The 14,240-nt window shown below is 42.2% G+C and overlaps 1 protein-coding gene across 7 annotated transcripts in view; it reads left to right on the plus strand.

Annotated features, from left to right (window-relative positions):
- The first annotated feature begins 5,481 nt into the window (after nucleotides 1–5,481).
- LOC130914381 (enhancer of mRNA-decapping protein 4-like) overlaps nucleotides 5,482–14,240 on the plus strand; it is a 28,829-nt gene continuing 20,070 nt past the window's right edge. For 3 of the 7 annotated variants that reach the window (XM_057833511.1, XM_057833508.1, XM_057833512.1), the window contains exons 1-3: nucleotides 5,482–5,619; nucleotides 9,302–9,474; nucleotides 14,018–14,120. In XM_057833511.1, coding sequence (XP_057689494.1) covers nucleotides 9,439–9,474; nucleotides 14,018–14,120 — 139 coding nt within the window. In that variant the 5' untranslated portion in view covers nucleotides 5,482–5,619; nucleotides 9,302–9,438. The other 4 variants (XM_057833509.1, XM_057833510.1, XM_057833513.1 and 1 more) reach the window with 4 other exon arrangements.

A 14,240-nucleotide genomic window follows, 5' to 3' on the forward strand; every position in this document is an offset into this window, starting at 1 on the left:
ACCAGTTTTAAATTACCAAAAACACATCAAAACAAGTCAGTAACAACAGTCAACATGGCTCGCGCTAGCCATGTTGAATAAACTTCTCCATTCTCCACTCACGCTAATTACTTATTGCTTTAACAACGTCACGTCTGCCCGTCGCTGACTGGTCCACTCCGCTGTCTGTTTGCTGTGGCTTGCTCCGCCCTCGGAATTTGATCCGTCGGACAGTCACCAGACTCAATCGCTGGAACAGCGGTGAGTCTGGTATACCAGGCAAAACTTTTTCGCCGCCGGGCGCTTTGCCGATCACCGAAGTCAATCGACAACCCAGTCGTCATGTGAAATGATCCGGGCTAGTAATGTGTGATTTTCCACTTTGAAGCCTTTGAAATATCACTCGGTTTGGGTTAGCATGTCGGCTAGCTGTCACGCTTCTTGGTTTGTTTAAATTCTCCGAAGCCGGGGAAGGGAAATGACATAAGCCCGACTTAGGTAGCATAAAATATCGTTCGGGAGGTGCGACAGTAAAGGTGAATGTAGTGGTGGTGGATTAATTTTGCCATGTCGTCCTGAATAAATGCATTTTTATTATTTCATATTCCATTTAGCACAAGACTGTTATTTGTCATGACCATGCCATTTATTTAGTTATTGGGGAAAAATACTTGGATAAAAAGAATATCCTGTAAAAATGTTGGGGTAGAGAGATAGAAACAAAGACATTTTGCGCCTCTCTTCATCGCGTTTTCCTCGTTCTGAATAATTCCCCCTCAATGGGCTGAATACTCTGACGTCATCCACCTGTTGGGGAGGCTAGAGCCCTATAATGGTAGGCGTGGCTAGACGGCTGATTAAAACAATAAATTCTCGTCATCTGCCCCTTGCCAAATTGTTGTATATAAAGATGTCCCGATTGATCGGGATGCCGATCACGTCATTTTCAAAGTATCGGAATTGGCAAAAAAATATCGGCCATGCCTTTTTTTTTTTTTTTTTTAAATCGTTTTCTAATTGTATTTAACGTTACAGACATAATATGTTACACTTATCCAGAGTCTTTAGTTTAGGCTTAAGGTAGGGTTATCAAATTTATCCCAATAACGGCGGTAATTATTATTTTTTTTAATACGTTAAAATATTTAACGCAATTAATGCATGCGCTGCACGACCCACTCACGCAATGTCGCGCTCAATCTGTAATGGTGCCGTTTTACCTATATAGAGAGATAAAAGGCAGCGTAAAATGAGTAGAGTGAATTTTGGCAGCCTTTGGAGCCTTTTTTTATTTTGGTAAAGCCTTACAATCCCTCTCCCTACGATTATAAATATCATGGGAAGCAATGTGGGGAAGCATGGTAGCAATTGAGAAGATATATCAATTGGTAGCACTACGCACAGTCATGGTTCCACTTCCCATCATGCATTTGGGCATGGCCTTCAGTATAATTTACTGAAAGCTCAACAAATACACTAGATGGCAATATTTAGTCACAATATACAAAGTCACAAGTCTGTCTATCCGTGGATCCCTCTCACAGAAATAATGTTAATAATGTAAATGCCATCTTGAGGATTTATTGTCATAATAAACAAATACAGTACTTATGTACTGTATGTTGAATGTATATATTCATCCGAGTTGTATTCATTTTTTTCTTAATGCATTGCCAAAATGTATTTGATCAAGAAAAATTATCGGGAATGATTGGAATTGAATCGGGAGCAAAAAAAACAATCGGATTGGGAAATATCGGGATCAGCAGATACTCAAACTAAAACGATCGGGATCGGATCGGGAGAAAAAAAACATGATCGGAACAACCCTAGTTGTATATAGTCGAATCGTCTCAAAATATGATTCTAATTCACATAATAATGCTATTTAATAATAGTGCTGTCGTACGCACTATAAGGTGTGTATGAGTCAAACTTTTTGAATAGTACAGGTACAACATTAGCTTATAGTGCTCAATTTTATTATTATTTCTTTCAATAATTTTTATGGGGTGGCATGGCTTATATCCGGGTGCGACCTATTGTCCTAAAAATATGGAATGTCTGTCCGTCAGTGTTTTTAAGCCAGTCTGTACCTTTGTGTGTGTGTATGATTGTTCGAAGCAGCTCATTGCCCTGCAGTAATAGCAGACATGCACACACCTGAGACCAAGGGGTACCAGGCCAAGTATTCTTGATTACGTTCACCAAAGTGTGCAAGTGCCATTAAACGGCTTCACAAAAGTGTGACGCTCAACTGCTGTCAAAGGAGCAAGTTTTACATACATGCAATATGCAGGGAGTATTTATTTTCTTTGTCCTCTATAAATGCTTGTGTTTGCAGAGGTCATTCGTCGATGATGCATCGGTGATAGAGTGACATCTAGTGTTGGTAATGCAGTATACACAAAACTGATTATTTTCTACTTTCTAGTAACGCTCAGTCACTTTTATTGCAGGAGTTACAAATCTTACTACTTTAAATATAAGGTGAATTCAAATTTTTCCTATAATTCTAGACGAGATGTGCACAACCTTCAGGATGAATGTTAGGCCATTTATCTTTATAAAAAATAAATAAATAAATAATTTTAAAAATTTTAGCAAAACGGCTCTTGTGAACAATTCACTTTTTTTTGTTTACATTTTAGTATTATTTAAAGCAACACTAGGTAACGTTTCAACCTTTATAAAATATTTTCATAACATTTGTGATAATATGTCGACTGACAACTAGTCTTACATATCTTGAGGGGGTCTGTATTGCTTTCACCATCTTGAATTGTTATTTTCTTGCGGTTTTATTGTCAGTGTTTACATTTCACTATTTGATAGAAAATACTTGGCAATAGTTTATGCCTCAGTTTTATGTTGTATACTACGCACAAGAAAGTAATTGGTTAGTTTTTTAACTGTTTACATTTCGAAAGAAAAATGTTTTCAAAGAACATGAATAATAAGGGGGCTGGAAACACTTGAAACCTGAATAGCTCTATTGGCACTTTGGCCAATTGTTTGTTGAATGGCATTACATATTAACAGCAATAAATTTGTTGTTAAGCTCAAAAAGGCATTTTTATAGAGAACATGATTGGTTTTGTCAGAATATGGTTTTCAATTAGAATGCGATTAATTAATTAACTCGATTAAAATTTTTAATCGAGTCGCACCACTAGTTATTATTGACTTTTCAAGATTTGTGGAATACATTTTATTGATGGATGACCAACTAAAGGGAACTCCTACTCAGTATTGCACTTGGGATTAAAACATCATTTTGGTAATTGTATTCTTTTTCCTGGCATATTCCTATCTCAGGCTGTGGGGTAAGATGGGTATGGGATGGGCAAGAAGCAAGAAAGGTCCTTTAAAAAAGAATGTCATATTTTTTTTCTTCTGTCTCTTTACACAAGGGATAGAGACATCTGTCCCTGCCCCGCCCAAACGAAAATGTCTCGCATCCCACACAGTCAACGCCTCGGTGCTTAACAATTATGCTGCTGTCTACTCATGCAGATGAGGATCTCAACAACCTGGAAAATATTCATCTGCAGAAGTGTGATGCCAGCATCCAGTGGCCAGATCTCACAGACCACAACTGTTTGCCTCCAGGAGTTACTTTGGTGACCACTTCATGAGCACGAAGTTAGACAAAAGCATCACTTATCCAATGTCAGAATTTATTTGGTGAGAGCTATTAGGAGATTAAAGGTTTTCAAAATTTTGAGTCATTTCTGGTGGGTTTCAACAATGAGATCATAGCTCTATGTGCAGGGTTTTGTAATTTGCAACCTCAGTTAATCCAGGAGGAAAGGAGAAAGAGTCAGAAATGGACATTTGTGAGCAAGAAGGTGATGCATATTTGGCAGAAGAGATTTCAGTGATCAAACATATGAAAATTTTTTTTAATGAGATTTAAAATGTTTCAACTTAGAACAGCATGAAACAAAATAACGTTTTAACCTGATTTTTTTTTTTTTTTTTTTTTAATTCAGATTACTTAAAATCCAGACTGGTACTTCACTTGAGTCCACACACTTTCGTGACACCATGTGTTATCCTGGTTGCATTACTTGGAAATCCACATTAAATCAAGTCTGCATCAATGACACAACGCTGTTAATTTAGGCGTTTCAACACTCCATTTATGGCTGCCTCCACTTGAGGGCGACATACACAAATCTCTACTCTGATTAGTCTATACAGTTGTGCAATGAAATTGTGGAGCGTCTCCCTTTACAGTGCAGGACAAGTAAAAGTCTCTATGCCTCAGGGCAGGCGGCCATGTTGGAAGGGGCGACGTTCCCGTCAAAGTCAACACACTGACTTTCAAATTAAGTCATCTGTTCGATGTCAACTCTTTACCTAGTTTCTGCCATTGATGGCGCTAATTTGAAGTGGGAGGGTTTGCAGCAAATGAATGAATGTTACGTCTACTATTGATAAACTCATTTGAAATTACATGATATGAGCAGGACCCCCCCCCCCCCCAAATGTTCCCATATGACTTGATATGACCAGGCCACGCCCCTCAAATGTCCCCAAATGACCAGTTATGTCCAGGACATGTCCTCCTAATGTCCCCAAATGACTTGATATGACCAGGACGTGTCTCCCAAATGACATGATATGACCAGGCCTGTCCCCAAATGACCTGATATGACCTGGACACGCCCCCAAATGTCCCCCAAATGAGCTGATATGACCAGGCCGTGTCTCCCAAATGACATGATATGACCTGGACACGCCCTCAAATGACCTGATATGACCAGGACACGCCCCCAAAATGTTCCCGAATGACCTGATATAACCAGGACATGTCCCCCAAATGACCTGATACGACCAGGTCACGCCCCCCAAATGACCTGATATAACCAGGTCGGTCCCCAAATGAGCTGATATGACCAGGCCAGGCCCCCCAAATGTCCAAAAATGACCTCGTATGACCAGGACCCCCAAATGTCCCAAAATGACCTCATATGACCAGGACATGTCCCCTAAATGTCCCCAAATGACCTTTTATGACCCTGACATGTCCCCAAATGATCTGTTATGACCAGGAGATTCCTCCAAATGTCCCCAAATTACATGATATGACCAGGACGTGACTAACCCCCTCCCCCCCGAATGTCCCCAAATGACCTCATATGACCAGGCCACGCCCCCCAAATAACCTGATATGACCAGGACCCCCCCCCCCCCCCCCCAAATGTCCCCAAAATAACCTGATATGACCAGGACATGCCCACCTAATGTCCCCAAATGACCTGTTATGACCAGGACATGTCCCCCAAATAACCTGTTATGACCTGGACATGTCTTCAAATGACCTGGACATGTCTTCAAATGACCTGTTATGACCTGGCCATGTACCCCAAATGTCTCCAAATTAATCGTAAGTGACCTGATATTGTTCCCGAAATATCCACCAACCAATCTGGGCGGGGCTAAAATCTGTATTTCCACACAGGAAAACCCCGTAGTAATATTAATAGGCATTTCATTTCTTTGATATGGGGTGGGAACTAAAGTTCACAGACGCGAGTTGACAGTGGTCGCTATTAAGCGTGCAGACAACTCGTCGAAACCTCTGATTAAGAGCAACAAGAAAAAAGGGTAAAGTGCATTGAAGGATTGAAGGTGAACTCATTTCCTCTGGGAGTAAAAGCGGCCAATTAGGTCATTTAGTTTGTGTTATTTGACTTAGTAAATCTGTTATTTTCTGTTAGTTAGTGTAATTATGTAGACATGTTGTGTTTTCTTTCTCTGTGTGAAAATGATTTGACTTTGTGCATATATTCATCTGTGTTGTTCAGTTCTCACGGCTAATCAAAGTCAATCAAGTTGTGTGATTAAAGCCCGTAAAATTCCCATGATATAGCCTCTTGAAGTGGAACCTTCTCAATCTTTCTACTGCTGATTTCCTTCACTTGACCTCTTCGGTAAATAAATTGTAGAAGGCCATGAATATATGAATCAGTGTCCAGAGAATGGGCCACCTGCAGTTGGATGGCTCGGCAGTTCAGACATGTGAAAAGGAACCAAATGCCTTTTTCACTTTACCTTTGGTGGGCCCGAAGTAGGGCCCGAAGGTCAGACATTATCTGCTCCCTTATTTTACCACGCTGACTAAGGCAAACATGACATTGCTGAATTATGGCTCTCGCCTAAGAGTTGGCTTTCAGAATCCAATAGTGACGTCAAAGCCTGGACAGCATGCGATTTCTCTCGACATGTCCGGTCAACGCATGAGTGAATATGAGCCTAGACACATGTCCACTTTTGGGCAGGACTGATGGATGCTTCACCTCTTCTGGCAATGCAGATCTGCTTAGTCTTACTCCTATCCTCAGCACACCATTGACAAGCACAGGGTCAGGTCTGTCAATTCAGCTGCACTTTTTGACTGTTGTTCCTGTATTTAGTGCAGTTATCTCATCATCAAAGCTGTGGGTCTGTTCAAAGCGCACCACAGCTTCTGCACAGGCCATGTTTTCAACGGTTTGGCTTTGAATGGTCAGCTTGTCTTTTCACTTTTTTGTTTTGTCACTATGATCCACCTGTGCCCGAACTGACTTTTGCCCTCTGGCTCTTTCCTGGCACAAGGACTGAAGCTTTCTAAGGGGCCGTTTACATGGTGAGGCTGTGACACCCAAGACGCAACAATAGTGTTGCAGAATGGCCTCGCCTTTATATGATGACAGTGAAAACTTCTTCATCCTTTGTGCTTTGTTACTATGATCCATCTGTACCCAAGCTGACTTTAGCACTCTGGCTCTTTCCTTGCACAACTGAAGGAGCTTTCTAAGGGCCCGTTTACATTGTGACGCTGCGACACCAAGACGCAACAATTGTGTTGCATAATGGCCTCGCCTTTATATGGTGACAGCGAAAACGGAACGCCAAGATGCAAACCTTTGATTCCGGGCTCCAAAGTGAAAAGATTCGATTGCACGCCTTGCTCCGCAACCAAGCTCTCGTGCCGATGACGTAAGCACTCGCACACGTCAATTTGGGCGCGCGTAGCGCTGTTGCTAAACATTAAAAACAGCTAACACTGTAGAATTCCGGCTTTAATTTACTGTTTTTATAATATTTATAATTTGAATATGTTTAGTATTTGAATTTTTGTGCATTTTGGAGCAAAAGAAAAATGCCATTACTTGGAGTGAGTGGCTATGTTGTCTTCCGGGCTGAGGAGGTGGATGGTGTCAAGGAAGTGCATAACTGGCTGTCGCTTTGTAAATCTGCACTGCCCCCTCAGGGTTGGGATAAATTTTACATAGTCTTCACACGGAATTGCAACATTTTTCGAACGGAGACGGAACCATATCCATGCAAACATGAAATTTGTAGTATTCTTGGAGCGTCGCTATGTAAACTGCCCCTAAATTTCAGGATCCAGGCCACAGCTCTTTTTAAGCAGGTCAATTTTCCGAAGTGTTCAATGAACCTGTTTGTGGCACTCTTCTCGTCCGCCACCAGTGTGCGGAAGCCAGACAATTGGTTTCTCACTTCGGCGGCGGCGGCGGCGATCTTCCCAAAGTCCTGTGTCAGACTAGGCCACTGTGCTTCTGGCTGGGAGATGAAGCCTGGACATCATTTCTTTCTTTTGTGAATTGAAGCAGGCCAGCTTCCTGGCCTCTTGAAACATCATCTGCGGGATTGATGCCTGAGCTGATGTGTCTCCACTGTGACGCCTTGGATATGTCCCGAATGATGGTAACTGTGTTGGCCACAAATGTTTGAAATCTTGTGACGCTATTTTGATATACCTCAGAACAGTTGTACTGTCTGTCCAGAAGACTGAATCTTCGCATATAAACCAGGTGTGGGCAAAGTATTCCACAAAGGGGCGCAGTGGGTGCGGGTTTTTGCTCCAATCCATTAAGAGGTTCTGTCATAAGGCTACTCTGTAAATTCCTGGGTGGACTGCTTAACCAAAATCTCTTCCAAAGTTTGAGAAGAGATTCGATTGGCACTCACATTCGGACGGCCATGCCTGTCTGTGCTGGTGATTCTGTTACGGAGTGGACCATTAACCACCCAGCCAAGAAGAGTCTGCTCTCCGTATGGTCCATTTTATGATTCGCCATGGTCCAAGTGCTTTTGTAGCATTTACTCTGATTAGTGGCTTCACATCTGCGTCGCTTTTGGTTACTACAACATCGTTCAGATATGGCCATTTCCTGACTTCCATGTTCTTTGGGAACGTTATCTTTAGTTACAGGGACGTTGTTCAGGGTGTAAGTAACTGGCAGATCCAGGAATAGGCTGCAGTTAAGCCCAGTAACCTCTAGTCCAAAAATCCTGTAACTGGTAACAGGCATTTCCAGACCCAAAGTTTTGAGGAGGATATACAATTTCTTTCCAGTTAATTTGGACTTTTTCATCAGTGCTTCAGTGCAGAACGTAGCAGAGACACCAGGGTCTAAGACGGCATACATTTGTATAATACGGCTTCCTCTTGACAGCTTCACTTGCACAGGAACGGCAGCAAGAGTGCACTTTCCGTCTGAGCTTTCTTATCCACTTCAATGTGTAAAATACGCGGGTGCCTTTGTTGGCACTTTGGACAGTTCATATGCTTACGGCAGTCCTTACTAATATGACCTTTCAACAGACACCCATAGCACAAGCCTCAGACTTTGAGGAATTCAACTTTCTCCTTGCAGTCCTTACTCATATGACCTTTCAACAGACACCCGTAACACAAGCCTCGGACTTTTGAGGAATTCAACTTTCTCCTTGTTAGCTATATGCTTAAACACGCCACATGATTCAGTTGTATGATCCCCATTGCAATACAGGCAAGGTTTGTGAAATGCAACAGATGTGATTAATTTTCCGATCTTTGATTGAGTTATTGGGAAGAGAAAAATCACTTACCAATGGGGTCGCCGTGGTGGCAAAACTGCTACCTCTGCTGGTCGGTTTGAGTGTGACTTGTCCCTGTGTTTGCCCTTTGATTTCACCTGTTGTGCCTTCTCCTTGTGTATTATCCAAACTGCACCCTCCTGTGTCACCCACCTGATCCTCGTTGTCTCGTTACCCCTTGTCTATGTGTATATAAACTCCCCATTTTTGCTGAGTCTTCGTCGCAACACTGTCCATGTGCACGTCAGTATCTGTTCTCGTCCGTTTTCTCTGTCCAAGCCCTCGTGTTCCTCTCAGTAAGTTTTTGATAGCCAGCCCTTCGTTAGTAACCTGGGTTTTGTTTGCTTCTGTGTTTTTTGAATCTCCATAATCTTGATTTGTACTTTGTTTATTTTTGTTTGGCCTTAATGGGCTCCCTTTCCCTGCATTTGGGTTCACACCAAAGCCAAAACACCGTACGCTGCCATAGCTGGGCGCAGTAGGGGTGCAAGACCGAGGTATTCCAACCCTTATCTCGGACTTATAGTCGGCCAGCCTACCCGACACTTAGTGCCGCTTAACCGGACCCCGCTGCTCCCCCTGATGGATCACGGTCGAAGTCACTCTGGATTTCCAGAGGTGAGTACAGATTCGGAGCAAGTGTTACTTCCCCAAGGCCAGCAGGAAGAGTTAACTGAGCTACCAGGACAAATCGGAGCCATGCCAAGATCCGTAATAGCCCAAGTAGAACATGTGTTGACTGAGCATTGGGAACAAAAACATATCCTTCAGAAATGGGGACAGAATTCATTGCAGTGTAACACAGTTTGCGTATACTGTATTTAGTAAGCTTTCTGAAGAGAAATCCCACATCTCACCAATTGATTGGACTGACACAGCCAACACAAGCTACAGTGGTACCTCGACACACGATCGCTTCGACGCACGATCATTTCGACGTAAAATTTGACTCGTCATTTGTTTCTACATGCGACGACATGCTCTAAATATGACAATCTATGACATCACTGCAGTTTCTTTGTTTTCCCGCAAGATGGACACATGGCAGATTTTCTTGTGAGAGAAATCAACACGGGTTCTAACAATGTTAGTGGAGGTGGTGAAAAAAAAGGGAAAAAAACACTGACATGAAGATAGATATGAGCAGGGATGCACATATTTTTTTTGCCCAGGTTCTCAGAGGAGGACCTGGAGATGTGACTTGGTCCTCATTGAGCTTGAGAGCCGGCCCACCTGATACGATAAAATTATGACAAGCTTTACTTAGAACCAATTAACTTTAATTAATTATATGAACAATTAATGCTTTGTTAACAACAACTGGCACAACAAAATTGCCATTACTTTGAAGTGAAATGTAAAGAAATAAACATAAAAGCACCAATTCAAAATAAAGGGCATTATGCGGCTCCCACATTAAAACTCCAAGCCTTTGTAAAAGTGGGATGTCCTCCTCATGAGACCTCATTGAACATGCATGTTTAGCTTTGTAAAATGCGAGCAAAAACACGTTTGTCAGTGCATGGCGCTGTTCATTACCTTTATTCCGCCACTTGTCCATATGGCCGAGTGGGGTCCTGTCTGACATCGATAGTTTGCTTAATTGCCACATGATCTGTTTTTTTCATGCTTTTCAAAGTTTGGATGGCTGAAATTCTTTGACCCTACATAAAATGCGCTGCTCTTATCAGCGACATTGCGATTCTCGCGGCACATTTTGTACCGCATTTCCGTGCGAGCATCATTTGCTTCTAGCCATTGTACCTCCTGCAGCCACTTTTCAGCAAAAGTCCTTTATTTCGGTAGCTCCGGTGACATCTCTGTCGTCTGTCTGTCTTTTGGCGGGGGTGGGGGAACACGGAAATAATTACTCAGTGGGGCATGCCTCCTCGACATTTTGAGAAGTTATTTTCTCGTGTCCGCCGCAAATGCAGTGGTCAGCCATCGGTACGCAAAAGCGTATGGAAGCCGTTGAGGGCCAGCGCGTTTGTCTACGTCCAGTACGCATGCGGACCACTTACAGTATGTGCACCCCTGGATATGATAGAAAAATATGAGCGTGGGGTGCGCATCCGTGATATGGCTCGCTCAACAATACATTTGTAGACGGTCTATGACGATCCTTTTCCGTTCGCCAGTCTTTACTTTTGCAACACAACACGCCTAGTGCCCCCCGCAGCAAGTGAACAAAAGTGAAACTATCAAGTCAGCCACGCGGTGTGTTCAGGTACAGCAAAAAAAGTCAGCTACATTAGAACCCGATTCGTTACATTATTACAGGTATTATTATTATTAAGGCCTGAGCACTAAGCGTGCGAAGGCCCTATTGTAATGCAAAGGATTATTACTACGGCCCGAGCACTAAGTGTTCGAAGGCCCTGTTGTAATGCAAAGAATTTTTTTTCTGGGCAAATGAAAATGGCCAATTTGGAGGCCTGAACATGCTCGAAAACTTTGCACAGCTTTGCGTACATTTTGATAATTTTTCATCGTTGCAAAAAAATGTAACAAAATGGCTCAGTGGCGCCCCCTTAAATTTTTAAAAATTCCTCTCCATTTAGGTTTTTTCAACGCAGAGTGATGAAATTCGTCGATACCTTGTGCAAAACTGCTCCAAAAAGTCTCTTGCACCCATATTACAAACCCGACAGGAAAGGATATTTTTGATTGAATGTGAAGTTTTTATCCATTTACATGTTGCACATTTGAGACCATGTCGCAGAGGGAGTTAGTTAGATCGTCTTCAAAATTAGTGAGACCGTTCAGGAGACATGTGACATCGTAAGTTTTCAAAATGGTGCGTTTTCATTCATGGGTCTGACCTGGGCGGGGTGTCAAAGTCGGCCATTTTTTGGGGAAAACGATAAATTCGTGATATATGACTAAAAACTCCTTTAAACAAGGTTCAATTTATTTCATATTTGGCATGTATGTATGTACAAGATAGGCTCCTCCTTCAGGGGAAAAAAAATCTATTGACCTCAAACCTGTTTCAGGGGAGCCTTAAGACATGTGTTCAGGTGCCTAATGAAAAATGTTGAGGTTTCATTGAAACAGAGGGGTCCAACAGGAAAGTGAAAATGACCGTAGCCATTTCGTCCCACCACAAATTCTTAAGTCATAACTTGGCAGACATATAAAATATCTGCATTTTTGTTTTGAATAAGGGCGTGGCCTCACACCTCAATAGTGCCTCCTATTTTGAAGTACTCCACAATAGATTTTTTTTCTCCTTGTGTGTGAATTTATTCATCCCAAAAAAAGAGGCTGGTTTCAAGCATGCTAGGTTCTCATTAGAGATTATTGATTATTATTATTATCATTATTATTATTATTAGGGCCGGAGCACTAAGCGGCGCAGAATTTGATGTCTTTACATGCTCGAAAACTCACCAAAATTTGCACATACATGCGGCTTAGTGTAAATTTTCATAATTTTGCAATGTTAAAAAAAATTAATTAATTGGCTCAGTGGCGCCCCCTTGAATTTTTCAAAAAGGCCTCTCATATTAGGTTTTTTCAATGCAGAGCGATGAAATTCGGGGAGTCGATATGTTGTGCAAAACTGCCAACCCAACAGGAAATCAGTTATATTGAATTTTTAATCGATTTACAGGGTGCACATTTGAGAACTTGGTGCCTCAACATTGGTGAGACTGCTCATGAGACATATGAGATCTTAAGTTGTCAAAATGATGTGTTTTCATTCATTGGCCTGACCTGGGCGGGGGGCCAAATTCGGCCATTTGGCAAAACACCATATTCAGAAAATGATTAATAACTCCCTCATTCAACTTTGACTTTACCATATCTGGCATGTATGTGAGGTATCCCACTCTGAAGACAACTGCATTGAAATACTACCCAATAGGTCTGGCGCCCCCTGCTGGGAGCAGAAAACGGTCTTCCTCACGAGACCGGTTCCTGCTGGAAGGGGAAAAAATCAATTGACCTCTAACCTGTTTCAGGTGAGCTTTAAGACATGTGTTCAGGTACCTCATGAAAAATATTGAAGTTTGGTTGAAGCAGGACAGTGAAAGACCGTAGTCATCTTGTCTAGCCACAAATTCTGAACAGTCATAACTTGGCAGACATACAACATATCTGCGCCAAGCTTCCCGCGCTTGGTGAGAGTCGTACCCTGAATGGTCCTGTAGGAGTCATTTGTATCAACCCTACAGCGCCAACTAGTGGCAACAGAAAGTCATGTTACCTACATAAGTCCAGTTCTTTTTAGGTTTGTCATTGTAGTTTCAAGATTTTTTACAATATTACATCTTTAGGTCCATGTCCACATGTCTCTGTCTGTTGCCTTGATGACCCTTTGTTCGCCATTAAAAGGAAGTATATTTTTTCAGGGACTTAGGCAGCTTACAGAACCACGGAATTTGGCACACTTAGTCGGATTGGCCCAATTACAACATTCATTTTGGTTTTGACCAGTTCAGGGTGTCCCCTGCCTACTGCCCGTAGTTAGCTGGGATAGGCTCCAGCACCTCCGCGACCCTCGTGAGGAAAAGCGGCATGGAAAATGAATGAATGAATGAATTTTGGTTTTGAATAGGGCGTCGCTGCACAGCCTCCTCTTTTGAAGTACTCGACAAAACGGGTTTTTTCTCCTAGGTGTGTGAATTTATTTCTCATCCCCAAAAAAAGAGGCAAGTTTCAAGCATGTTAGGTTCTCATTAGATGACTGGGGGAGTGATCTGCCAACACCCCGACCTGCATGCTGTCCGAGTTTGAGTGAAGTCCGAGTTGCGCCTAACTATGAGGGCACGTTCAGGCCTCCTTGCTGACCTAGTTATAATTGCAATTATTATTCCCATTTTTATTCATAATTAATTTGTTTTGCTCTTTGTTATTGATATTTGCAAAAGTAACATCAGTATTGATTGAGGATTTACTGTAGGTTTTTCGAGCTGTGGAATGAATTAATGGAATCATAATGTATTCTTATGGGGAAATCCTGCTCAACATACAACCATTTTGACTTACAAAGTCCTGGAACGAATTAACTTCGTATGTAGAGGTACCACTGTACTATTGCACCAGAGAACTAATTTAAATCACCATCTGTGTTAGGGTAAACCATCAGGTATTACTACCAAGAACATGGTTACGTTTCGACCTGATATGATGCCAGTGCTTTCTCTGCCACTAGGAACCTGGTCCGATTGAGGCTGCTTGCACTGATAGTTTCCAAAGCATTGTCCTACCTGCTGCTAAGGAGATCGACAAGAGAATTGATGAAATGTTCAAGCGTGGTAAGTCCTGTAAATGTCCGGAAATTTCAATTTACTGGAAGCTGTGTGTACACTATAACCCGGGGGGGGGGGTGTAGTGCTCTCCTGGCGGTGGGGTTTTGTGCGACAAGCCGCCGGTCG

Source organism: Corythoichthys intestinalis, chromosome 4 (assembly GCF_030265065.1).
Source record: "Corythoichthys intestinalis isolate RoL2023-P3 chromosome 4, ASM3026506v1, whole genome shotgun sequence".
NCBI classification, from domain to species: domain Eukaryota; kingdom Metazoa; phylum Chordata; class Actinopteri; order Syngnathiformes; family Syngnathidae; genus Corythoichthys; species Corythoichthys intestinalis.